This window comes from Melanerpes formicivorus, unplaced genomic scaffold, assembly GCF_026170545.1.
Source record: "Melanerpes formicivorus ecotype bairdi unplaced genomic scaffold, bMelFor1.0.p_v2 SCAF_2, whole genome shotgun sequence".
Taxonomy (NCBI): Eukaryota; Metazoa; Chordata; class Aves; order Piciformes; family Picidae; genus Melanerpes; species Melanerpes formicivorus.
In genome coordinates, this window is record NW_027142354.1 from 48577461 (window position 1) to 48604224 (window position 26764).

Here is a 26764-nt window from a genome sequence, read left to right on the forward strand (position 1 = left end):
CCTTAACAATCATCAAGTTTCAACCGCCCTGCCATGGGCAGGGACACTTCCCACTAGATCAGGGTGCCCAAAGTTTCATCCAGTCTGGTCTTAAACACTTCCAGGGATGAAGTCTTCACAACTTTTCTGCCAGTGCAGCAGCAGTTGCAGACCCTTCAGTATAATGCTACTGGAACACAAAGGTCTGTACCAAAAGGGCAGCAGAGCTTTCAGCTCTCAGGCTGGAACTCACCAGCAAAACAGGAGCATCAACAGATGCTGGTAACAATGGTACCTAAGCAGAGCTGAAGAGTGCTTGCCTTTCCATACACTGTCCTATTCATATTAACCTATAAGCACCAGACTGCACATCCAAAAAGTGTGCTGCAGGATCCAGATGATCTTTCAGAGTGAACACTCAAAACTTGGGAACATACCTTGTCTAAAAGCTCTTGGTTCCTCTTAATGAATAGCTGCTTGTCTTCCACCCAGTGTGAGTCCTGTTGGATGAGGCAGTGGTATTACAGAATAATCCAACTCCATGAAGTTGGGCTCACTTATTGAAAACTGGAGCCACAACATTCAAGCTGTTAAATACTATAGGAATGAACTGTTGTTCACAGAGTAACAACACGTTACTCTACCAAGCGCCTTCTGAACTCACTAGGCCTGCCTGTTGACCCAACAGCGACATTACATCTCATTAGAGTCTATACTGAAATTGTGCTAGGTATTTCCCAAGCAGAGCAAGTAAGATCCAATATTGGAAAAGAAAATACTCAAAAAGTGCTTACCTGTCCTTTCTGTGCCAAAGTTTTCTCCAGATCTTCTATTTTGGCTTTATATCTCTGCACTTCAGCTTGGAGCTGCTCCTGTGCCTGTTGAAGTCAGGCACAGCATTAAACCCTAACAAAACCAGCAGTGTGGCTGGTATTAAAACAAAACCAAACACATCAGAGTCTGGGTTTATGCTCAGTGAACGAGCAACAGTTACAAAGACTCCTGCTCAGCAACATCTGGCACCACCCCTGACTGGCATACAGATGACACAAGGGAACAGGGTGGTAGATCAGACCCCACTCCACAACCAAGTCTATTGTTACCATGTATTGCATTAGTGAAACACAAGCTCAGGTATTTGGGGTGAAAGACTTTGCTGAAAGACCCTATTAGGGCTAGTCCCTGAACTGAAGAAAAGTGTTTAGTAGGTCAGAGTGGGAAAAGGCACTGGAAAGAAGCAATTCCTTCTGCCCAGGGTGGTCTGCAAGAGCTGAGTCTGCAAACATGTTTGTGAGATGTCACAGCTGAGACTACTTGGAACAGGACTTTGGGCCTGAGGCCCCTTCTGTCTGAACGATTCTGTGATTTTAACACAGGGACAAAATTTTCAGCTGTCGAAAATTTACTGTAGTCTGTATCACAATCTAAATTGACTAGTATTTGCATTTCTCTGTTAGAAACATTCAGGTGCCTATTCCTAAAGTTGGTGTAGTGCCTATATTTGTGAAAACCCACAGGCCTCCATTTACCTTTAAACCCCATCCCCTTCACACCTGGGCCAAAGAGGAGAAAAACTTTATGGTTCTGTGACAAACTGCAGAACTGCCTGCTTTGGCATGCCTGCCCGACTGCAATGCCCAGGCTCAGGTGGAGGACAGCCCCTTGCAAATTGAGTGATTGTCTCCATTCTTAATTGTCACTCTCTTTAAATGTCCTCAGATAATGAGCGAATGGAGATCTCTCTAAGTATGGTTGTTGTATGTAACTCCATCTCCTTGTATGTCACTTTCAGGGGTTTGCGTGTCTGGTCAGCAATGAAATGCTTTTACTCTCAAACAACTACTGACCTTGGCTTCTCTTTCAGCATCTATGATGCCTCCTGTCTGCTCCTGCAGCAGTGCATATGCTCTCTGCAGGGCCTGGTACTCCTTCGTCAGCTGTCGAAACCGCAGCTCTGACTCTTCCGCCGCTAAACCCTGCAGGAGAAGAAAGGACATGCCTGAGCACCAGACAGCAGAGCACTGCCAAGGCAGAAGAGTGCAAGTGGGATTTGTTAAGCACAGTTGTTAGTTTATAGGTTTTGATTCAAATAGATTTTTTTCAGTGAGCTGCAATACAGAGTAATAAGAATGTGTAATTTTTACAGCATTTGTATGTCTTGAAATGAAATGTGATAAATTTCTCTTCTTGAAGAGGGAGAGGAAAAAATAATCTCACATTGCAATGATATCACAGCTGTAGACTCAGTGGACTAGAACCTCTCAGCATTTCAGTGTATCAGAAGCCAAAATTGAGGCCAAAACTAATGAGAACTTACCACTCAACGTGCACTATAAAACCTTACTGTTTCTGAGAGCCTGCTACTTGTTTTGGAAGTCAAAGATTCTTGAAAACCTCTCCTTGCCTATGGAAAGAGTCAGATCTTACCTCATCCAGATCATCATCTGGGGTTGCTGGTGTCCTGTCTGTTCTATATGAGGCTACAGAGGATGTTTCAGAGTCCATGGAATCATCATCGTACCCAAAAAATGTGTCCACCACATGTCTCTAAAGAAGTAAAAGCATTATTTCTGAATCTCCTTGGAAACAGCTAATGTGATTTTTGGTGTGGGGCAGGACAAGAGCGAAGTAAATTAGTTCAAAATCTTATTGCTAGTTACTTACAAAAGGCAAGACATGAAACAAAAGCAGTACCTCTGCAGTTACCATCACCAAACAAACCAGAAGGGAGCCCTAATGAAGATTAGATCTTGTACTGGTGGGGAATGAGTGTGCTGAGCTTAAAGATCCATCTCACTCCAAAACTTGGAAAACTTAAGAGGAGCAGCACCATGGTAAAGGAAAAGCCTTTTCCCTTGCAGGAAGGCAAAAGAATTGTTTGCTAACCCCAAAGCCGTCCAGAAGACATCAATATGCACACTGCTGTGCAGAGGTAACACTGTGCCAAGCTGGGAAAGGGACAAGGAACATGGAACCCTCCTTCTTGTCTCTCAGGCACTGCTGAGATTTTCAGTATCTCAGTGCTTCTCTCACTGATATTGCTGTTGGAGCGAGTGAAAGTTATTTCAATACAGAACTAGCATGAAGGAACTTTTATTTCCACATCTTTTCCAGTTGTAGAATAACTGGCACATGTTGTAAGAGATTGCTCACCCTACACAGTTTGGTTGTGTGTCTGACATCTCACTATCTCCAATTTCAGTAACTGGATTAAATAAAATGAAAACTGTGAGTCATGTCCTGTGAAGATACAGATGCTTGACCCTGAAGGCTTGGTTTCAGGTACAGACTTGAGCATTTAAATGCTTGGCTTATGAATAATTCTGCAAACTGACTGACAAGCATTCAAGCTGCACTTCTGCTTTGCAACAATCTTCACTTTTGCTGACAGGTTACAACTTTCTAAACCTGGATTTCAAACCACACACAAAAAAAAAGCATGTACCAAAGATGCCAGTAACATTTTGAATGTATTCTGGTTTTTTTTTTGTTCATTATTTTTCCAAGAGAAAGCAATAGCCACTTCTCCCCTGTTATAATCTATGCCTTAGAAATCAAGCTGACTGATGACAACACTTTTTAGTCTTTGTCTCCCTGTTACATCTGCTGTGTAATGCTTCAAAACCCATACAGACACAATGTGATGACACCTCCAGGATTTACTGGTCTGAAATTCTCTGTGTTTAGAAAGGAGTTGCCTTACTTTCACAGAACATGTCTGATGGGCTAGGGTGTATGCTTGGAGGACAAAGAGCAACCAAGCTATGTTTCCTACACAGTATTTCTGCTTTCTGGAGGTGAGTTGTGGCTGTTGTGAAGTTATTCTTCCTCTCTAGATGATAAAGGAGTTCCTTGCACCACTACTGACTACTCAGCTCTTAAATTGTTGTAAATTATACCAGCTTTGGACTTGACCCAATTCAGAGTAATACAAGGGGCAGCCAAAGGCCTGTGGAACTGTGCAGTAGAGAATGACAGGGTTTTTGTGCAAAAACTTCTGCCTGAAGAATAAAGATGCAGGAGGATGTTTGTTTTAGCCCATATGTGCTATGAAAATCATGTCTCAGCAGATGGGTGGGAAGTTCTCTGAAAATGTAAATATATCTCAGAATACTAGACCTTGAGACCAGTATTTATAGAAATCAGATTGAAGATTATTACTATCTCAGAGAGTGGGAAGGAAAGGCCCCATTTTGCTGAAAATATAATAGCTGCACATCCTAAACTGAATTTCCAAGTGGACTTAAAAAGCTCTCCCAAAGTAACTTAGGTTAATAAACCCGATCACTAAAGTAGATTCATATAATCCATAAAGCTCTCTTTCATTGCATTGCTGAAGTGTGGCTTCCTACAGGGTCTGCTAGCATTTTTATAAGCTGAATATAATTTTCCTCCTTCACAGTATCACAGTATAACTAAGGTTGGAAAAGACCTCGAGGATCCCTTACCTTAATTGGCTTTGAGCTCCTTTTATGCTTTCTGCGACGAATGAGTTTCTCCCTGTCCTGGAAAATAAGATTAAGAAGTTACTCCCTCTTCTCATTTGCAGCTGTAGAAGGCCAAATCTACAGAGGAAATAAAACATTTGGTTTCCACCAACTCTGTACACATTTTAAACAGGTGGAATCCAGAGAGGATTCATAGACAAGTCTGTACAAGTGTCAGCTGAAAACCACTCTTAAAAGGGAAGAAGGGACAGCTATAAAAAAACTGATGGATCTCCTGTTAAAATCACTAGGAGGCCTTGGGCCTCCTATGGTTTAGGCTTCCTTTGTGAAGCTGCTCTCTCTGCAGATGAGATGATGTCTGCTTCAAAGTCCTTAAATGACAGTAGTGTTGAATTCATCACTCCTAGCAATGATGTGTTGTGAGAGACAACAGTCTGTTTTGGAGTTTCTTCCTCCTTCCCTTCAACAGAACTAGTGAACCACTATCTACCAGCACACAATATCACACTGTGTGCATGCCTCTTGTTAAAGAAGCTTTATAATGGTGGCTTATTTGTAATGGCAAAATGGGTTGGCACAGCCTTGACTTGTGACCATGTAGGCATCTTCCCAAGCTCCACAGTTCTTAATCTGCATCCATTTCTAAAGGACAATTCACACACAAGAGTTTTGAGTTGCCCTCCTAGAAACTCACTTAAACTGCATCCAGGCACACTTACATCTAAAACCATGCAGGTGCTAAAAGTAAGGTATTAACCCTCAGACCTGTAGCTAAGAGAAGAAATACTGTGTGCAGGAATCACTCTTAATTTCCTGGTGCTCTGAACATACCCTTGTTAACTCATCAATTATGTTCTGTTGTTCTATGACTTGAAGCTTTAAGAATTCAGTTTCTTGTTCCTCATTAGCCTGATCCAAGTCATTGAGAGATCTTAATTTCTTTAGAGGAGGATGTGATGTCATTTTTTCTCTCTGTAGTAAGAAGAAACAGATAAAGTAAGATCCATCAATTAAAAGACAAAAAGAACATCCTTTCAGTTAAAACTTAGACACTATGTTTCATTTGAGGTGTACAGCCCTTTAAATATTCTTTAGCTACACTATTTATATAACTTTATTAATACCCATATCAGCACTTCTTAACAACAAAGCAGCACAGCAAGGCTGAGTACATCAACTAGAACAAAGCTTCATTTACTTCCTGTGTGGCAGTACAACCTCTACAGGAGTTCTTAGATGTCATACACCAAAGCTTTTCCTGTGCCCTGCATCACTGTGCCCCAACATGTGCTAAATACAGTGCAACTCCCTACCTGTCCAGTGAGTATGTAAATAGAATCTATTCACATGATGCTATGCCCTTACTAATATCCATCATACAGCTGTATTCACTGTGGAAATGGACATGGCTTTAGTCATGTGAAAGACAGTCAGAAGAGCAGGGAAGTCCAAAAATGTGGTACTAGATCTATTTTAAATAGAAGTCCACATCATGCCTACTTCTGAGTGTATGTGGGAGAAGAGTTGGCTACAGCCCACAAGAGCTACTCTAGGTACCCACAGCTTGCCAGCTGCCATCATTTGGGCATTTACAGTGAAAAGAGCAGAGCTCTAAGGAGCTAAGTTAGAATACATGTGCTATGTGCAGATATATTCACATCAGCAGTACTGCCCCGATGTCTAACGCAGGCAGATTCCCAAATTCCTTCTCTTTGCTGTGGGAAAAGCCACCGGGCTACCACAGCTGAGAGAGAAGAATTCTGACCCATGACACCTGCAAGAAGTTTATCTGTCATCTGGGCATGGCTGAACTGCAGTCTTAAAGTGGATTAACCCTGTACCACTAAAGCCTTTTTCCTATAAGACAAGAAAGTGAATCTGGCCATCTTGTCCTAATCAGCCAGAAAGCTGCTCCCACAGAAGGGTAGCCAGCCTGAGATGAGGACAGTGGCTGCTGTGAGCCAGAGGCATGGCACACAAACACACACAGCAGGGGAAGTCTCCTCAGACTGCAACCTTACCTCTTGGAACACTGAACTTCCACCTCCTGTCTTTGTTATTGCCAAAGCAATATGAGAGCATGTATGGGGACTAGATTCTGACTGATACTGAAGGCAATTCCACCTGAAGGATATATGAGACATAACTGCTTTGCCCTTGCTTCACGGAGCCCTGATGTGCGGAATTTATGACACTAGTCAAATTCAAACCACCAGCACATTCTCCATTTCCCATACCCATCTACCATGCACACATGGAAAGATGGTACATGCTCACTGGCAGACCAGAACTTCACTTTGCCATCATCAGCTCAAACAAGAACATCTACATTCAAAGACGAACCTCATGCTTACATAAAACAGCACTCTAACAGCTTCTGCTTTGAGTGCCAGATGTAAAATGGCACAGTAGGATATGACTCAATGATGTAATTATTTTTTTCATTCACTTTTCCATGAAACAATTGAAACTCAATATTCTAATTCTGGGACTACTATTAAAGACTGATGATGCATTCACTTCAATGTGTTGCACAGGTATGCACCATGCACAATGCTGTAGCATCTAAGTCTGTTCTACAGACTTACAGCAAGTTATCCATGGGACAGCAATGTGACCTTGGGGTCAAGAGGGCAAAAGGCATCCTGGGGTGCATTAAGAAAATTGCATCCAGCAGGTCTAAGAAGGTTTGCCTCCCCCTCTATTCTGCCCTGGTCAGACCACATCTGGAATACTGTGTCCAGTTTTGGGCTCCCCAGTTAAAGAGAGACAGGGATGTACTGAAGAGAGTTGAATGAGGATGAGTGTGGGACCTGAACATCTCTCCTACGAAGAAAGACTGAGAGACCTGGGGCTGTTTAGTCTGGAGAAGAGAAGGCTGAGAGGGAATCTTATCAATGTCTATAAATATCAGAGGGGTGGGTGTCAAGATGAAAGTGTCAGGCTCTTTTCAGTGGTGCTCACTGATAGGACAAGGAACACCAGGTACAAGCTGGAACACAGGAGGTTCCACCTCAACATGAGGAGGCACTGTTACAGTGAGGGTAATGGAGAACTGGAGCAGACTGCCCAGAGAGGTTGTGGAGTCTCCTCTGGAGACGTTCAAAACCTGCTTAGATGCATTCCTGTGCAGCCTGCTTTGGCAAAGGGATTGGACTTGACCTCTGGAGGTCTCTTCTAATCCCTAACATTCTGTGATTCTATAGAGACCTAACCATGGCTGTATCTTATCAATAGTGTTACACACTCTATAGAACACATTTTCTTCAAGTCTATGCATGCACACCTAATAAACACAGATCATGCAGTAATCCTCGTTTTGCTCTTCAGTACCAACCATTTCTATATTTTCTTTAGTGACTGCCTTGAGTTTGTCTTCCATGCGCTGCAATGACTGCATGAGTTCATCATTTCTCTTTGTGAGGCACTTGTTCTTCTCCAGAAGAGGTTTACATTGTTTCTCAGCTTCTCGAACACGCTTCAGCTGGATTGATAAATGCCATTAATAATTGGAAACAATCAAAATAAGAGATAGCTTTTCTGCCTCCTTTGTTAGGAGTGTTTTTGTTACTTCCCTGTTGGACTACTGTCTCAGCAAAACACCCAAGTGATCTCATGGAACTGAAGTTTCCATAACTTACTTTGTCTATAAATCTCAAAGCATAATTCTGTAGGATAGGATAGGATAGGATAGGATAGGATAGGATAGGATAGGATAGGATAGGATAGGATAGGATAGGATAGGATAGGATAGGATAGGATAGGATAGGATAGGATAGGATAGGATAGGATAGGATATCTTGAAGGTCTCTTCCAACCTGATCCATTCCATTCCATTCCATAAAACACCCAAGTGATCTAATGGAACTGAAGCTACCATAACTTACTTTGTCTATAAATCTCAAAGCATAATTCTGTATGTCAGCTAAGGATGGCTTTATCCATGGAAACACTCTGACACAGAGATGAAGCAACCCAACACACAGTCAGGCAGCTGCAAATCTGCTACAAAAATCCCAAATGATCAGTGCTTTATCTAGAAGATAAAGTCTGGGTTTTAATGCCACATGGTGCAATACCTGTGCACATGCACAATGAACTTTGTATCCATAAACAAGTCACATAACATTTAAACAACAAATCCCTTTAAGGTAAGAAAGTGTCACAGGACATGTTTGGAAGCCCCAGTATTGGTACAACTAGATTATTAACCAAGATCCCTTTCTCTGAAGAATTAGTCCCATCCAGTAATACTGAGTATCTTATAGATATCATTTATTTTTCTAAGAGAAGACAAGGGATTGGCATGTGGTTGTGGAAATCCATTATCTTTGTACCCAGATGATCTACCTAACAAAGACACTGTCCTGGCTCTGCATTACTGTTTGTCACTGGGAGGTTCCTGCCTCTTACAGTTCTGCTGAGGACAGGACCGCAAGAGTTTTCTGTGGCTATTAGGGACAGTTAACCACATTTGCTAGCAGCATCAAATGATTTTATTAGGCTAATTAAACTAACCCAGTGATTTTCTTCTGAAGCAGGTACCTGAAGGTTTCTTCTGCTAACAGAAAAGGTAGGGAGCAGCTAAGAAGTGGTCACATCTCTGACCAGCACAGTTGTGGACAAAACAACCATTTATCCTCCCCTAAGAATGAAGTTAATTGTGAATGTACCTTAAAGTGCATGGTATTGCCAGTAGTACTCCTGGTCACGTTACACAAAATTGGTTCCTTTTAGCCATGCTGTGCAAGATACAGCTTAGAAGCCTTTCAATTTATTCTTTTCCTTGTGAAAAATAGGCTGAATATTTAATGGCACACAACAGCTAGTCAAGCTGACTCTCCAGACTCCATGCTATTCACTACCACAGAAATCTGGGGATTGAGAGCTTTTCACAACTGAAGAGACACACATGAACATGTTTCTCATTTGCAATCTAGCTAAGTCATTATTTTGCAAATATGACATTGAGAACTCTCAGGAGATACAAGCCAGCTGAACAGATATGAAAGGAATGTATGAGGATTCCTAGCTCAGGAATAAAACTAAAATAAAATATCAAGAGTTGAATTTCACCACCCTCATCCTTAATAAGGGAAGTAGATACAGAGAGGTTAAAAAGCTAGGGTACTGACTTTAACATAAAGGTATCAACAGTGTCATAGTAAATCAGATAAAGTAAATCAGATAAAGAAGTAAATCAGATAAAGGGATCAATTCCCCATTGTCCATCCTCCCTAGATCCACTACTTAGCTATTCTCAATCTGGTGAAATGCTGCACTACACACATAATTTCATTCACAAGGAAAGTCTCGTGGTACACTGCTGTCCACTTAAATAGTCAAGGAGGGAACATAAGCACTTGCACAGAAACCTACAAGCCTCTGCCTCAACTTCTGCTGCGGTTTTGTACTCGTACCACTTCAGTAATTCAATTACTGTTTAATTCCAGGATAAAAAAGTCATCCCCAGCCTCACGAGTGACTAGCCCGATGGATGGAAAAGGCACATTCATCACTGACTGTCATCCTTGTCTCCTCTCTCTGCTGTCCCTATGGCTCCCACCCCCCTCTGTCTGGCAGTGCAAGGCTCACACACCAGCTCGTTCCGCTCGTCCCCAAGCAGCGTGTTCCTGTCCTCCAGCTTCCGGATGGTGGCATTCAGCTCTGCTATTCTCTTCTGGTTTCTGCGCAGGTCCTGCTCGTTGGCAACAACACAGCAGAGTTACACATGCTTGGGAAAAGAATCCTTAAGAAACATACAGCAGTCATCTTCACCTGTCATCACTAACAAAGTGTATTTATGAATTTTTACTATATTGGACATGCTGACAAAGTATTTTTGGAAGAAAGCATCTGGTTTGGGGGATACCCAATTGAAAATCTATCTTTATTTTTTCAGACAGCTGAAAAGCAACCAAACAGATTTTGATATTTAAGGTGGTGAAGAAAAAGCAAAAAGCTAAATGATTCTAATTTTTATTGCCTTTTCCTATACCTTGCTTCTATTTGCTGAGCCACTATGTCAGGGGGAAAAGGACATCCCTTTCAGGATCAGTTACATTTGATTTCTAATTCCTCATTTGTATGTGTGTCAATTTGTGCAAATACACACTTTTGTTGCGTAGACATCATCAATTTAGTGACACAACCAGTGAGTTACATGCTTTGTGAAAGACAACAAGGGCTGTGTCCAATTCTGGGCCCCTCAGTTTAAGAAGGACATCGAGACACTTGAACGTGTCCAGAGAAGGGCAACAAGGCTGGGGAGAGGCCTTGAGCACAAGCCCTATGAGGAGAGGCTGAGGGAGCTGGGGTTGTTTAGCCTGGAGAAGAGGAGGCTCAAGGGTGACCTCATTGCCCTCTACAACTACCTGAAAGGTGGTTGTAGCCAGGAAGGGGTTGGTCTCTTCTCCCAGGCAACCAGCACCAGAACAAGGGGACACAGTCTCAAGCTGCGCCAGGGGAAGTTTAGGCTGGCGGTGAGGAGAAAGTTCTTCACAGAGAGAGTCATTAGTCATTGGAATGTGCTGCCCAGGGAGGTGGTGGAGTCACCATCCCTGGAGGTGTTCAAGAGGAGATTGGACGTGGCACTTGATGCCATGGTCTAGTCATGAGGTCTGTGGTTACAGGTTGGACTCGATGATCCTCGAGGTCTCTTCCAACCTTGGCGATACTGTGATACTGCGATACTGTGATATTGTGGCTGGATATGTGGAAAATAAGACAGAGGAGGCTCTCCTAAGAGTCTCCAGGATTTCAAAGCCCAGCTTTCTCCCTGCCCATCTTCCCAATTCTATAGAAGCTACTCAGGTAGTTAGGCTCATTGATTCTTTCAGAGAGGCACTAATTATTTAAGATGTTTTGTATTTGACTGAGGGAACAGTCTTACAAACCTTTGTCACAATAGCATTCTCTCTGAAGAGTCTATAGACCTAACATTTCTGTAGTGAATAGTGATAATGTTTGCCCAGGACCTGAGAAAACATTTAATCAAGAGAAACAGATATGTTTCTGTTTTGTAGGGGCTAGAAAAACCTGCATACAGGGCTGCTGCAGTGCTCCGAACCATCTCCAGCCCTTCCTGGAATCTCTCTCTTGGGACTGCTCATGTTACACTCTGCCTCCTTCACCAAGAAGAGCTGTTCATCCAGAGCTTCCTTCTGCAGCTGCAGCTTCTGCACATAGCCTGTCTGTGTCTCCAGTTCTTTCTCCAAGGAAAATATGATTCTGTCTTTGGCCTTGATCTCATCCATCTGCATGAGAGAAACACCAGAACAGCAATATTACGGTGTAAAGGCAACAGCATTTCAACTTTCTCCAGTCTAGTAGTACATGATTTACTTCACAGCAGTGTCCACCACTTAAATCTGCTATGTCATACTGCACCAGGCTTGTAAAGCAACACATTTTGAGGTCTCAGCCTTACCCATGCACTGGTACAGTAGCAAGATTCTCCAGCTATACACAGAGTGAAGCCCAGGACCTTAGCATGGTGCTAAGTGTTAACAGATAATTGGATGAAAAGTTCAGGCTTTCACATTGCATTTTAATCAGTTATTTATATTGGTGAAAAATCAGTATAAACTCTGACAAACCCAAGAGAGATTAGACTAGCCCCTGCTCATGTAAATGGAACTCTGTGAGATGAGACAGAAGAGGTTACAGTCCAATTCTCACAAACAGATCTATGCAGACCTAGGATTTCTTCAAGCTGATTGTCATCTCATTAATCTCCTGAGTGCAAACTCAGGGCTAATCATTTTATTGTTACTTCATTTATGACTAATATCCCAGGACTATCCAAGACAAGAAGAACTGCTCCCTAATTCAACCCACAGCAACACAAGAATAGACACTGAGTACATTGGGGAAAAAATACACACACCCCCAAAGAAAAGGAAGAAACAACATAAATTCTTCTTGACAGTTTAAATTACCATTTCTTTCTTTACTCTCAAATCTTGAATTACAGTTTTCATGACAAACTTCCCACTGTTGCAAGCAGGTCCAGCTCCCCAGATGACAGGGCAACTTGCACCGTGGCTTCTGCAGGCCTCATTTTGTTCTTTTTCCCTAGTAAGTTATTACTGAGGGCTACACCAAGACCAAAACAAAAGATATCTTCCCTCCTGCTACGGCTGTGTTTAGAATACTACCACAAGGGCTAGAGAGACTATCAAACCACAAGTGCAGATGCAGACATTCTTTTTCTGACACTTTTAACTTCACACACACCAGCATCTCAGCACTGGGCCAGTCACTTTCTTTGAGATGTCAGCTGCCACCACCATGCTTGCTCTGGATGACTCACCGTGATCCATTCACTGCTGCCAAAGGACAGTGAGAAGTTTGTCATATTTGTGCAGGCTGAGGTGCACTGCAGATTTCTGTCATTCACCAAAAGCTAAGAGGCACAAGAAGCAAACTTACTACAGTGTAAGAGAACACATGAACTGCTTTGGTTACTGACCAGGCGGCGAATGTCTCTTTCACTCTCCCATTTGATCTTGGAAATGGCTTCCTGGTGGGACTGATGCTCACTCCGAAGATCCCCTGCCTTGATCTTATCAGCTTGGATCATGTTGCTAAGGGCCTCATCTACCTGCTTTTTAGCAGACTTAAGCTCAGTGATTTCCTGCAGAAGCTTAAGGCGCTCGGAGTCAAACTGTTTCCTGGCCTCCTCACGAGCCTCAATAGTCAGCGCTGTCCTTACTTTATCGCTGCTCCCGTCCCGCAGCGCACACAGCGCTGACTTGAGGCGCTGGATTTCGCTGTCCCGGACTTTCACCATCCGTGTCATCTCCTGCTCATGCTGTTTGATGAGGTTCTCCCTCACGGCTTGCAGCTCCTTCATTTTCTCCTCATGGAGTTTGGCTTTCAGCTCTGTGATCTGCACAGTTTGCTTGCGCTGCTCCACCTCCCGGATACGCTTTGTTTCTTGAGTCTTCTCTCGTTCAAGTTTAGCAACCTACATTGAGATAAATTGAAAGTCACCTGCAACACACAGTGGCATCAAAACAAGCCCACACAGATGCACAGCCATGTCAAATTCAGGAACTTGCTGCAGGCCCTAGGGCAACAAGGCTGTGAAGAGGCCTTGAGCACAGCCCTGTGAGGAGAGGCTGAGGGAGCTAGGGTTGTTTAGCCTGGAGAAGAGGAGGCTCAGGGGAGACCTTATTGCTGTCTACAGCTACCTGAAGGGAGGTTGTATCCAGGTAGGGGTTGGTCTCTTCTCCCAGGCAACCAGCACAAGAACAAGAGGACACAGTCTCAAGCTGCACCAGGGGAAGTTTAGTGAGGAGAAAGTTCTTCACAGAGAGAGTTGTTGGCCATTGGAATGTGCTGCCCAGGGAGGTGGTGGAGTCACCATCACTGTTCAAGAGGGGATTGGACATGGCACTTGTTGCCATGGTTGAGTAGTCATGAGGTGTTGGGTGACAGGTTGGACTTGATGATCTTTGAGGTCTTTTCCAACCTTACTGATTCTGTGATTCTATGATTTCTATGATCCTCTACCCTCCTTCACAAAATATGGGCCAGTTCCTGCGGCATTCACGTAGATTTTATAGTCTTTACTCAAGCCAAAACCACACTGTCTCCTCCAGGTGTCTCATCTTATGCAGACACTACATGTACTTTCAATATTTCCTCAGGGAATAAGACTCCCTGTATATAAGTGCATTTGTTTAATAACTTCATAACCCATCAGTCAACATCACCAGAAAATTAACAAAGCTCAGAAACAGCCAGGTTCCTACAGCTTCCGTGACCATGTGTGAATCAGATGAGAGGGAAGAGCTTGGCTCTCTGTGGTCCCAGCTGAGGCAAGATGCAAGTTTGAAAATCCAGGGAACATATCGTCTTTTACAGATGGACAATTATAGCCACTTCTTAGACACCTATCTACAGAAAAGCATCCTGTGTTAGTTATTGTGCCTATGGTACAGCCAACTTTACATAAGGTATGTCCTTTGCTACTACTCTTCATTAACAATAGTTTTTAAAGTTCTTTGACAGCGGCTTTGGAACCAAAGTCAGAGAGTAATCCACACTGACACTAATATATCTCTAGGTGCAACTTCATATCCCTGAGCAGTTCTACAACAGAAACATGTGTGAACCCACACCAAAGGAAAGCGATGGATAACAAATGCTCAGGTCAAAGCAAACTTGGTAGGTTTGTTATTTACAGTGAAAAAGAATGTGGTTTCAAAGAGTCTTAGAACTTCCTTGTTAATTCCTTTTTAAATAAAGATCAAGGAAGAGAGAGCAAACCTTTCAGAAAGAGGAGCCAGGGGCATGAACATCTGTGCCTATATGAGAAATTATGAAAAAGACCTATTACAGGCTAAAGGATTTGTATTTATTCATGTCTGGAAGCTAGAGGTTAGTACTTCTGGGTTTATTTCCCCAGGATATATGCTTATCTGTGAAAGAATCAAACTCCAGGTTGATAGATTTAAATTATATTACATTTGGAAAAACAATGTGTCACTAGGCTCACCCTCTGAAGATGTGAATCCCCCACCTGCTGCCACTAGACTGCAGGTGCCTGGTTATTTCCAGTCCTCTTCATAAGAATTCACCAGGAGTTAGTAAACAGACATTTGCTCTCTACACTGCCCATAGAGAACACACTGCTTGACCTGAAGACTGCCTTCATTTCACCTATGTTCAAGGAACTTTAGCACTTACCACATAAAGGGTTTATAGCACAAAAGCTGTATTCTGGCTATAAAACATAAGACATATTGTTCTTGCTGCTGGAAGCATCTCTAAATGAAGAGGGAGCAATGCTGTAGAGAGCAAAAAGTATACTTCTTTGCAAAGCCACTCCAGCATGACCTGTGAGAAAATTGATTTTGCTTGCAAGGACTCTAACAGCACACAGTCATGCTGCCTGCAGAGTGGGCATAAATAACAGCCAGCATTTTATACTGGTAGCATCCAGCCCATGACCTTCTTACAGGTTACAACAGCTGTAGTAGTTAGTGTAAAGAGATGTTATGTGTTTCACAAGGGCTGCCCCAGACGATGTAGGCAGGAGCTGAAGCTGTAGCACACAGCCCTGCAGTTGGGTCAAAGGCTTCTAAAGTCTATGGGAGACCTCAAACCTTCACAGCTCTGTGGGTCCTCATTATCCCCTGCCTGCACAATACTCAGCTGGCTTCAGACTAACTTTACCCATCTGAGACTGTGGTTCTGGCAGGCCACTGCTACCTGAACAAGCTTAAACCAATGCACAATGCCCTAGTGCACACAACATGGTTCAGCTGTACTACAGAGGGGTTACAAGGGCTGGCATGGATTGTCATCCTCTGTATTTAAGGAATACTTCACTCAGCTGTGAAATAAGGGCAGCTGTGCAAAACCCACCAACACTACAATTTCTAAACACTGAGTGGACAGGACAAGCCCACTAACTGGAATATGGTCAAAGATGTTACAAAGGACATACTGCTTAATTTGTGGGCCAGACTTAAGCTTGTACCTCCAGTAAAAAGAAGTCTTTCTCACAGAAGCAACAGGACATCCACAGTAATAAAATGTTGTATGTGGGGAAAGAATCAGAGCACTGTTCCAGGAAAGAGTGACACTTCTTTTCCATGTTTCTCTCCTTCAGCACAGCCACTTATTTAAAACCAAACCCTCACTCACCTTAGATTTCTCCTGATGCAGCTCAATTTGAATGTCTGTTAACTTGGTCCTGAGTTCCTCGTTGGCACCCTGTAGGGCAACAATCAGTGCCTCAGGCTTTTCGCCCTTGCTACGTCCTTTTTTTGACATGGTTTCTTGTCAGCGAGAGTCCATGTGTTTAACTGCTTCAAATACAGACTGCCATCTTTTTGTGTTCCTTTCAGTGCCAGTTAGTTTAGCACCTACTGCATGACATTCCTTAAGGTACTAGACTCAGCTGCTTTGGAAGCCCTGGAAGAGATAAGACATACTATTATTTGTCAGTGGATGCTGCAGCATGACAGCTCACATGGTTACTGAACACAAGAGATAGCTCACTTCCACAAACACTGCAATCTTTGTCCAAAAACCTGCAAGGGAAATCCCAGCACAATTAGGCTTCTGTATGCAAGTCTGGTGTTCTAGTGGAGATTCCATATATGCCCTTTTCCTGATTTCAGAAAGGGGCACCATGTAATGAAGATCAGAGTTTGTTTACCACAAGTGCTGTTGAGAGTACAGGACTAGGAAGGACAAATCATTTAACCCAAGTCATGCAGGCTGAGGTAACCACAAAGCAGGCACTTTAATCTTGGGAGTCCACTAACAATATCTTCCTCTTACCCTTCCCAGTCCTTGATTCCTTCCCAAGATCCTATGACAAACTCAAAGACATTCCCCAGCACACCTACCATGTGCCACAGGAGGAAAGGGGAAAGTGCTGATGACCTCACCAGCATCCTGGATCTCTGTGGAAGCAGAAAAATATCAACATGCAAAAGCCTGTATCAGACTGGAAATTGTCCCCTCTGCTATTTCCAAGAGAATGCAAAACAATTCCACCAGTGGTTTCCAGCAACTGAACTTATTGGTAAAATTCTGTTCCAAGAGGGATGCAGTGAGCTTAATCACATCAGCAGATCAGGAAGCCAAGGGCTTTTTCTTTATCACTATGAACACGAGTGTCTCTCTGTTCCATAAACACACAAGTTTGTTGGTTGGGTTTTTTTGGGGGTGCTTGTTTGGGGTTTTCACATTTTTCTTTGTTATTGGCAAGTTCCTGAGCATTCTCAATTCCAAAGGATGAGAGGGAACCAATGAGACTAACTTGTTCTCAGCAGTGCATAGGATCAAATCCTAAATTCTAAGTCTGAGAAGAAACAGATTAGTTCCCTAGATAAATAAATTCCCTTGATTTCAGTGAGATGCAGCCTTCAGCACTCTGTGAAGGGCACAGGGCACAGTGCTAATGCCATTAGATGTATCAACTCAAGAAAATTAAAACCACCAATAGTGTTCCCAGACTGTGAGAATAAGACGGCCCTAATAATTGGCAATGCAACCATTCAGAGATTGCAGGAAGCATCTGTCAGACATCTGCAAGCACAAAGACTGGCAGAATTATTTACAATGAATGACTGCCACACACACTAGCAGCAGCTTTGCCCTCTACCAGCTCGTGTCAGTATAATCAGAGAGGGACCTGGGGGTGCTGATTGACAGCCGCCTAAACATGAACCAGCAGTGTGCCCAGGGGGCCAAGAAGGCCAATGGCATCCTGGCCTGTATTAGGAATAGTGTGGCCAGCAGGAGCAGGGAGGTCATTGTGCCCCTGGACTCTGCATTGGTTAGGCCGCACCTTGAGTACTGTGTCCAGTTCTGGGCCCCTCAGTTTAAGAAGGACATTGAGACACTTGAATGTGTCCAGAGAAGGGCAACAAGGCTGGGGAGAGGCCTTGAGCACAAGTCCTATGAGGAGAGGCTGAGGGAGCTGGGGTTGTTAGCCTGGAGAAGAGGAGGCTCAGGGGTGACCTCATTGCCCTCTACAACTACCTGAAGGGTGGTTGTAGCCAGGAAGGGGTTGGTCTCTTCTCCCAGGCAACCAGCACCAGAACAAGGGGACACAGTCTGAAGCTGCGCCAGGGGAAGTTTAGGCTCGAGGTAAGGAGAAAGTTCTTCACCAAGAGAGTCATTCGTCATTGGAATGTGCTGCCCAGGGAGGTGGTGCAGTCCCCATCCCTGGAGGTGTTCAAGAGGGGATTGGACGTGGCACTTGGTGCCATGGTCTAGTCATGGGTCTGTGGTGACAGGTTGGACTCAATGATCCTCAAGGTCTCTTCTAACCTTGGCGATACTGTGATACTGTGATCTGTAGGAATTATTGTTGGAGTACTTGGAGCCATAAAAAAAACCCTGGTTAAGCAAAAAAAAGATGGTTTAATTAAAAAAAAAAAAAAAAAAAAAAAAAAAGTTAAAAATCCTATGTGCAGATTTCATCCAAGAAGACAGGATTAAACCCATTCCTAAAGCATAATACATTCAGTCTGGAGCTCTCAAGGAAAGATTTTATTTTGCCCCTCTCCCCAGAAAATCCACCCAGTAAATTCTGAAGTAACAGCTGCACACATTTCTTTTGAAATGCATCTTGAATGCAAATCTACATGAATTCACTGAAGAATTAGCCACACTTCTTACAAGAGGCACTGGTGTATTTATCAGTGAGAGATCATGGCTACACTTGAACTTCATTAGAACTGCTATTGTATGAAAAGTTACTTTGAATTTCAGGACTTGTTGGGAAATTTTTTTTGTGTTGTTTTGTTGTGCTGGATTTTTTCCAAGATCAGTTCAAGCTTAGCTGCACACTATAAGCAGGTAGAAGAAGTTTATTTATATTTACAGTCCCAGAGGTGTGAAGCAAATACCAGTCTCAGAGTATGACAAGCACTGAGTGTGCAGATAACACTGCGCCGCTTCCTGTGGCAGAACAAGCCATAAAACTCCAGGAATGCCTCAAGGAAAGCACTCTGTAATCTTTAAGACTGACTATAAAAAGACAAGTACAACTGGATGAGCAATCCCACTAGAAGAGTCTGCCTAAGAAGCCTCTTTAATCTTCAGTTTTCTTCTGTCCTACAAATGTCACCCATTGCTATTACTTTTCCTTTGCTTCCATGCTTTCCTTTTAATCCCCCCTCCCCACTTCCCATTTATTTCCTGATTTTGTTCTTTCCCATGGCATTCTAGATTACCTGCTTATTAATATTTGGGCTTGGTAATACACTAGCAAAAGTATAGAGGAAAACTACACCTACACCTTCCCCCCATAACACCATTATCCCCTATCTGAAGTGACAAAGAACTATACTCTTAACGTTGCTCCCAACAATAACCTAGCTGGGGTCAGGCCATTTCAAAACAATTTGTCTTTAGGGAGATTGGCTCCTTTCTCTTTTTGTTTGCAACAAACAAAACAAGTCACAGAAAATGCTTTCCCATTCACACTGGAACAACAGCACAAGAGAAACCCCACATTCTCTGCAGGGGAAGCTCAGCCGAGTATGAAGAGCCCCAAGCACCACACCAAGCCAACAGCTATGGGCATACATGCTCCAGTTTGCACATCTGACAGGCGAGCCCCCATTTCCATCACAGACACTGCCTGGGGCCTTGTCAGGAACATAACTGAGGCCATCATTCTCTTAGAGTGCTGCAACAGCTCGCTGCATGACTCTCCCCATTTGTAGCAAGAATCTTTGCCATTGTACCTTGCTTGACTCTAGAAAAATGTATTAGAGGAATCCAACCAGACCATTTTTGTCTTCTGAACCATGGGTTAGCTTTCTTCATCAATTGCATACAAGACCTGCTTGAAATGGGAGGCCTAAATTGTTCATGCAAAAGGAAATGCATGTAGGGGACAAACATAAATGGTTGATGTAACTTGGCTGTGGGTGCAAGGAGAATCAAGGTCACATGCTTAGAAAACAATACACAAAATGTAAATTTTGCTCCTGCCCCAATAAACACACCACGTTATACACCTTGCATGTGGCTAAATACACAGACACACATTCAAGTGTGTACATCTAATGACATAACTTCAGAATATGCCTTTTCCAAATAGTAATTACTGGGCAGCTGTTCTTTGTCTATGAATATCAAGACATTGCCAATAGTGCAAACTTACACCATCTCAAAGAAGTCTTTAAAAGCACAAGAGGAAATGGCACCAAATTGCACCAGGGAATATAGGTTGGATATGAGTAAAAATTTCTTTACTCAAAGAGTGATCAGACCTTGGAAAAGTCTGCCCAGGGAGGTGGTGGAGTCACCATCTCTGAAGGTGTTCAAGAAACCTGTGGACACAGCATTTTTGGACATGGCTTAATGGCCATGGTGGTGTTGGGTTGATGGTTGGAATCAATGATCTTGGAGGTCTTTTCCAATAGAAATAATTCTGTGACTCTAAGAGCAGAGATATCAGCTCATCCTGATGACTCTTTCATCATCTGGCTTTCAAACACAATAGAAATGGACCCCAAAAATAGTTTGTCTCCTCCTGCATATTTTGTGCCCAAATATTCAGTGGAATTTGGGCCTATAACTATTATAGGCTTCATGAAAATTTCAGCTGTGATATTTTTCTTTGAACAAATAATATAATCAATTGGGGGAAAAAAAACTTTTTTTCACATCAGTGGTGGAAAACAGCATTTAAATTCCTCTCTATCAAACTGCTGCTCACTGACAGGCAGCAATAGAGTATAACCCACTCTTCAGAATACATTTTGTTTTCCCCTCTGCACCTCATCTAGAGAGCAGAAGTCTCCCAAAGCTACCATCTGTGGGAATGCACAACCAGATTTATAAAAGTAATAGTGTGCCAAAACATTCACAACAGGTTCTCAGCAGTGCCTGGTCTCTAACTCCCCCATGAAGTGGGAACACTTACCTCATATTTTTCAAAAATAGCACCAGACCTGTCTAAGGAGCTTTAAAGTAAGCACTCAGGTCCTCCATCCCTGGGCTGACATTTTAACATCTGAAGTTTCAGAGCTGGAAACCTCCAGTTCTGGTCCCAGCAATAACAATATCACAGTATCACAGTATCACTTAGGTTGGAAAGGACCTCAAGGATCATCGAGTCCAACCTGTAACCACAGACCCCATGACTAGACCATGGCACCAAGTGCCATGTCCAATCTCCCCTTGAACGCCTCCAGGGTCGATGACTCCACCACCTCCCTGGGCAACCCGTTCCAATGACGAATGAACTTCCTCCTCACCTCGAGCCTAAACCTCCCCTGGCGCAGCTTCAGACTGTGTCCCCTTGTTCTGGTGCTGGTTGCCTGGGAGAAGAGACCAACCCCTTCCTGGCTACAACCACCTTTCAGGTAGTTGTAGAGGGCAATGAGGTCACCCCTGAGCCTCCTCTTCTCCAGGCTAAACAATCCCAGCTCCCTCAGCTTCTCCTCATAGGGCTTGTGCTCAAGGCCTCTCCCCAGCCTTGTTGCCCTTCTCTGGACACGTTCAAGTGTTTCAATGTCCTTCTTAAACTAAGACAGCAGCAATGGACTACTGCCACATCCTCATATTTGGTGGCTTCTTTTCCAGTACGTAGCTGAGAGGAGTTTTAGTAGCCGATATCTCTTTAAAGGTCTCCTCCAACCCAAACCATTCTATGATTCTGTGACCAGAAGACAGTGGTTATTTCTGTCTAGATATTAAACAATTCCCTGAAGTTTTCACGTTTCCTAAAATGCTCTTTGGTAGCACTGCATTCTTCACTAGTAGGATACCTGAGTTTGCAGACTTCTAATCTGAGTGACAGCTTGGCACTTCCCATACATACACAGGCTTTCATGACATTTTCTGAAGCACTACACAGATTATTTCTGTCAAGCCTTAAGTGACAAAGGACAATGTGTCACTAGAACTGGATCAGATGTTTCAGTTACTTCCTAGTATCCTAACTGCTCCCTGCTATCCACACCTCTTTTTCCAGTCATTGAAAAGCTATGTTCATAAAGAACATATTAAACCCCTTACTTTATGTCTCTCCTACCTGCAAAAGACACTACAGAAGAATTTTTTTTCAAATGGCATCTCCACCTTAAGCCTGTGCTCATCCCTAACAAATTGTTCTGGTATAGCAAAGGTCTGTGTTAAGATTTGAAGTTTTTAGTGAATAAAATCTTCAGTAAGAAATATGAAACTACAAATCACTGAGAAAGTTTTCATTATTAGCTAGCTAGGAGAATTATTTGTCATCCCATATGTATGGTTTACCTGGCTATGAAATGGGTGGGTGGCTTCCATTTGCCAGTAAACCTTCTCTTCAGGCATCCACTTCTAAAGACCCGAAGTTAAATACATTGCCCTTTTGACAGGCTGTGTGCTCCAGGAGGTCTGAGGGCATATGGCATTTTTGAAAACACATCTGCTTGTACAGAAATCAAAACCAGGCAGGTTCAGCAGCCACTCTCTGTGCTTCCTTGGCATCTTGTAATAGCTAATGTATCTCAAACATCAACATAACATAAATAATTCGACAGCAAACGCCCTTCTCCTAGGACTTTCTCAGAGGCCCAAGTGGCCACAGGAGGTAGAAATGCATTCCTGATTGATGAGAAAGTGCACACAGCTATCATGAGAGCAAAGGAGAATTAGGCATCCATGTACCTCTGCACACATAATTAAAAAAAACCAAAAGAGCAGTTCTTCAGTGTATTAAAGCTCCTTTTAGACAGGAGGCATTTTTTGGAAGCAGCAGTTTAGATATGGGCAAGAGATGGCTACAACGCGACACATCATGCTAAGCATAGATTAGGCTGAAAGGAGGAACACAAAATGTTGACCAAGGGACTAGGACAGGCTGCCCAGAGAGGTTGTGGAGTCTCCTTCTCTGGAGACTTTCAAAACCTGTCTGGATGCCTTCCTGTGCAGCTTGCCTTAGGTGATCCTGCTTTGGCAGGGGAGTTGGACTCAATGACTTCTGGCAGTCCTTTCCAACCCATAACATTCTGTGATTCTGTGAGACAAAAATGTATGTATGCATTAAAAAACCACAAGGAAGTCCACTGACTTAAGTGCTCCTACTGACATGAAGTTTAAAAAAAAAAAAAATAAAGAGAGAGAAACTTGATGCTTGTGTCTGTGTTTCCAAATTTAACAAAGCACTGCGCTTGGTCAACATTATTCACTCCTTTGTCCCTCTCAAAACCCCAGCATCATCAATAAGAAAACATAATTGTCTGCACAGCACATCACAATCTTCACAGAGCCCTGTAAGTTCACAATATGCCTGCATCAGAAACAGTGTGGCCAGCAGGAGCAGGGAGGTCATTCTGCCCCTGTACACTGCACTGGTTAGGCTGCACCTCGAGTGCTGTGTCCAGTTCTGGGCTCCTCATTTTAGGAAGGATGTTGACTTGCTGGAACGTGTCCAGAGAAGGGCAACAAAGTTGGTGAGGGGCTTGGAACACAAGCCCTATGAGGAGAGGCTGAGGGAGCTGAGGTTGCTTAGCCTGGAGAAGAGGAGACTCAGGGGTGACCTTATTGCTGTCTACAGCTACCTGAAGGGGGACTGTAGACAGGCAGAGGTTGGTCTCTTCTCCCAGGCAACCAGTACCAGAACAAGAGGACACAGTCTCAGGCTGCACCAGGGGAGGTTTAGGCTGGAGGTTAGGAGGAAGTTTTACACAGAGAGAGTGATTGCCCATTGGAATGGGCTGCCTGGGGAGGTGGTGGAGTCACCATCACTGGAGGTGTTCAGGAGGAGACTTGATAGGGTGCTTGGTTTCATGGTTTAGTTGATTAGATGGTGTTGGATGATAGGTTGGACACGATGATCTTGAAGGTCTCTTCCAACCTGGTCTGGTCTATTCTATTCTATTCTATTCTATTCTATTCTATTCTATTCTATTCTATTCTATTCTATTCTATTCTATTCTATTCTATTCTCTATTAACCACAGGGTTGCATCTGTCCCTAAAGCTGTGCTGACCCTATTGAGTCCAAAGGCATGAAATTCTAGACCAGGTCATGATTAGTACTGTGAGACAAATCCGCTCTCTGAATTTCTAAATCTCTTCCCTTCTTAGCATTGAAAAAATATTAGAAAGTCCTTGAGGACAGAGGGAGAGGGAAAAAAGGGATCAAATCTAAGTAGATTTCAATCAGTCTCAAATATCTAGAGCTGGTTTTAAAATAAATAAAGAAATAAAGTAAAATCATAATTCATGTAGTGTGGAAAATTCTGCAAATGAAGGAAATCCCTGGCTAACAGAAAAGAGATGAGAACTTTGATATTTCTCTTTTGGAAATTGTCCTGCTATTGAGAAATCAATGAATCATTGTTGAGAGTACTATTTTGGTTTGTATACTGCCATGCTTAAAAATTAAACAGCTGTGTCAAAAATCCAAGCCTCTCTGTCAAACCAAGCTCTAATGAAACGCTGAAAAAAACCCTGCAGCAAGAAGGTTGCTTCAGTTCACAACACCTGTGAGTTCCGTGAAGATTTGTTTACCAAATCTGATATCAACCAGTTGTTTGACAGAACAGCTTTCACAGCATAAAGAAACAAAACTCTTAATAGATGCCACCCACTCTTCTCCAACTTTCATTCTCAAGCTGATCTACAGAGCTGCAAGAAACGATGGCTTCCTTCACAGCACACCGAGGAAGTTGCAAAACCTCGCCAGGTTGGATTCTACCATGCAGTATCAGCAAGCATATATCTCATGACCAAATCATCATTGCATGTCAGCTCTGGAAAGCACTCTGCCTCCAGAAGTAAGTGTATTTGATTCTGTGAGGCTTATCATAAAGGAAACAGCATTGATAAGCTGGAGATTTCCAGAGCAAGTGGGCAGCTTCAGCTCCTCTGTGCTGGAGTGGAGCACAAAGTGTCTGAGCAAACATCACACAGCTCAGCACAGCTGACAGTCGCTGCTCAACAGCTAATAGCTCAGGGAACTGTTAACATCAACCTGTCCCATCCACAGCGAGAGAGCATCAGGCCACATCTGACCAAGTAGGCTTAATTACTCCCAGTATTTCAGTGATACTCGTCTTTCTCAGAAGTCCTTAGTAGAAAGAATAAACACTTTGGACAGGATATTGGCACAAGCACTAGCTCCTCTCTTCTGTCCCTTTCAAGAGATTGACTGATCACCTGTAACAGGGCAGATGAATCCACTTCCCATTCTCTTAATTGAATTCTCTGAAATTAGGAAGTTTCTGGGGATAACAAGGCAGTAAAATATTAGGGAGGGACAACCAGGATTTCTTGAACTGTCTCATTTTCATAATCACCTCTGTTCTACCAAAGAGGAACTCATGGAGAAGTCATTTTACCACTGCTGAACAAGCAGATTATACCTGAAACTGCTTTTATTTTCCTTGCCCATAGGAAAAGTCTCATCCCCTCTGAGCTCACTCGAATGGCCATATTTCAATTTCACTAATACTTTAACTTTCTGCTTTCTGATAGCAAGAGCAGACAGGGACCACAAGTAATTCATGTGCTCCTCCTAAAGCCATGCTATCAGACACTTGGCTCTGCTCAAGTAGAGGGTGACATTTGTTCCCCTCTGATGTGGATTTGGCTATGTGAAGAACCAGAAAGTCTCATCTAAGCTTGTCTTCTCTGGGGCCCAGAGCCAGCATTTAAACTCTTGCCAAGACAGTGATTAACAGGCTAATTCATAACTCTGCTGATCCATCTCTCCTCCAGAAAATGGTGCCGGGATTCAGGTTAGGTAACCCCATCAGGAGTTTTCCCAAATCAAGACTGCTGATCCAAGGACTCTGGCTCTAGATCCCGATTCTGACTCTAGAACCAGGACTTCAGAACACGGCAAAGCGAAATCTCAAGTTGCGCTGTTATGCCCTTCCAAAAAGACAAGCTTAGTGGTTCAGGGATACAAATCAATATCCACCCCTATGTCAGACACAAAGGCAACTTCTTCTGCAAGCTTTAAGTCAACCAAATCTTCATGCCTTCTAGTGGCTCTTCCCTAGCTTTGCAAGTGTCATCAGTTGAGTTGAATTTGCTGCTGATACTCAACACCAAGCTGCTGTCATGCCAGCTTCAAAATGAAATTGCTGGGTGGAGCAAAGTGTCATGGGGCTGGAAGTTCAAATTGTAACATGAGAGGCTTCTTGTTCCACCTGCTCCTTCCAGTTTCCAGTTTTGGGGGGTTGGTATTTTCCACTGGGTGGGCTGCAGGGCAGGGGGTTGGGAAAGGTCGCTGGCTTCTGCTGCTGCTTCTGCATTTTGCTGCACTTTTCTGCAGACAGGCTAAGATAATTGTACATTGTATCATTTCCAGTAAAACTCTTTAACTTACCCCAGAGGGGTTTTGCGCCACTTTCCCTCATCTACATAGGGAGAGAGGGGCTTGTGAGAGGAGGTTGTGGTAACCCAGGACAGCAGCTCCTTAATGCAAATCACGAAAACTAAAGCCAGTGCCACTGTGATGGTTTTTCATAGTCAACAAATCCTTGTGGCCTTTGTTTACGTCACCATCTCTGCCAACAATGTGCCACAATTTTGAGAGACATTTTCCACTCCCACAAAATAGTGAAACTCCCTTGGGAACTGCAGGAATACTTCCAGTACTTACTTGCTTGAAATTTCATCCCAGTAGCTTGACTGCATTCATGCTTGTTTGTTAATCTGGTCCTAAGAAATACTTTAGGGAAATAACATTTCCACATTGGTTGGACTGGATCATCTTTGAGGTCTCTTCCAAACAGATATATTCTGTGACTCCATGATCAGCCAGTTCCCATCACTGTATTTCTGCTAGCTATACAGGGAACATACAGGTCTCATTCTGCCAGAGGGGTTTGAATAAATCCAAAATCA

General features: G+C 43.2%; 1 protein-coding gene across 2 annotated transcripts in view; it reads right to left on the reverse strand.

Moving 5' to 3' along the window:
• Positions 1-26764, reverse strand: part of JAKMIP2 (janus kinase and microtubule interacting protein 2) — a 49711-nt gene that overhangs the window by 12822 nt on the left and 10125 nt on the right. For both annotated transcript variants that reach the window (XM_068159279.1, XM_068159288.1), the window contains exons 2-12: positions 16089-16358; positions 12901-13398; positions 11474-11683; positions 10027-10125; positions 7765-7911; positions 5259-5399; positions 4428-4484; positions 2407-2526; positions 1827-1955; positions 774-857; positions 417-479 (exon numbers count right to left, since the gene is read on the reverse strand). In XM_068159279.1, the coding sequence (XP_068015380.1) occupies positions 417-479; positions 774-857; positions 1827-1955; positions 2407-2526; positions 4428-4484; positions 5259-5399; positions 7765-7911; positions 10027-10125; positions 11474-11683; positions 12901-13398; positions 16089-16217 (1677 nt within the window). In that variant the 5' untranslated portion in view covers positions 16218-16358. The remainder of the gene's footprint in view (positions 1-416; positions 480-773; positions 858-1826; positions 1956-2406; positions 2527-4427; positions 4485-5258; positions 5400-7764; positions 7912-10026; positions 10126-11473; positions 11684-12900; positions 13399-16088; positions 16359-26764) is intronic.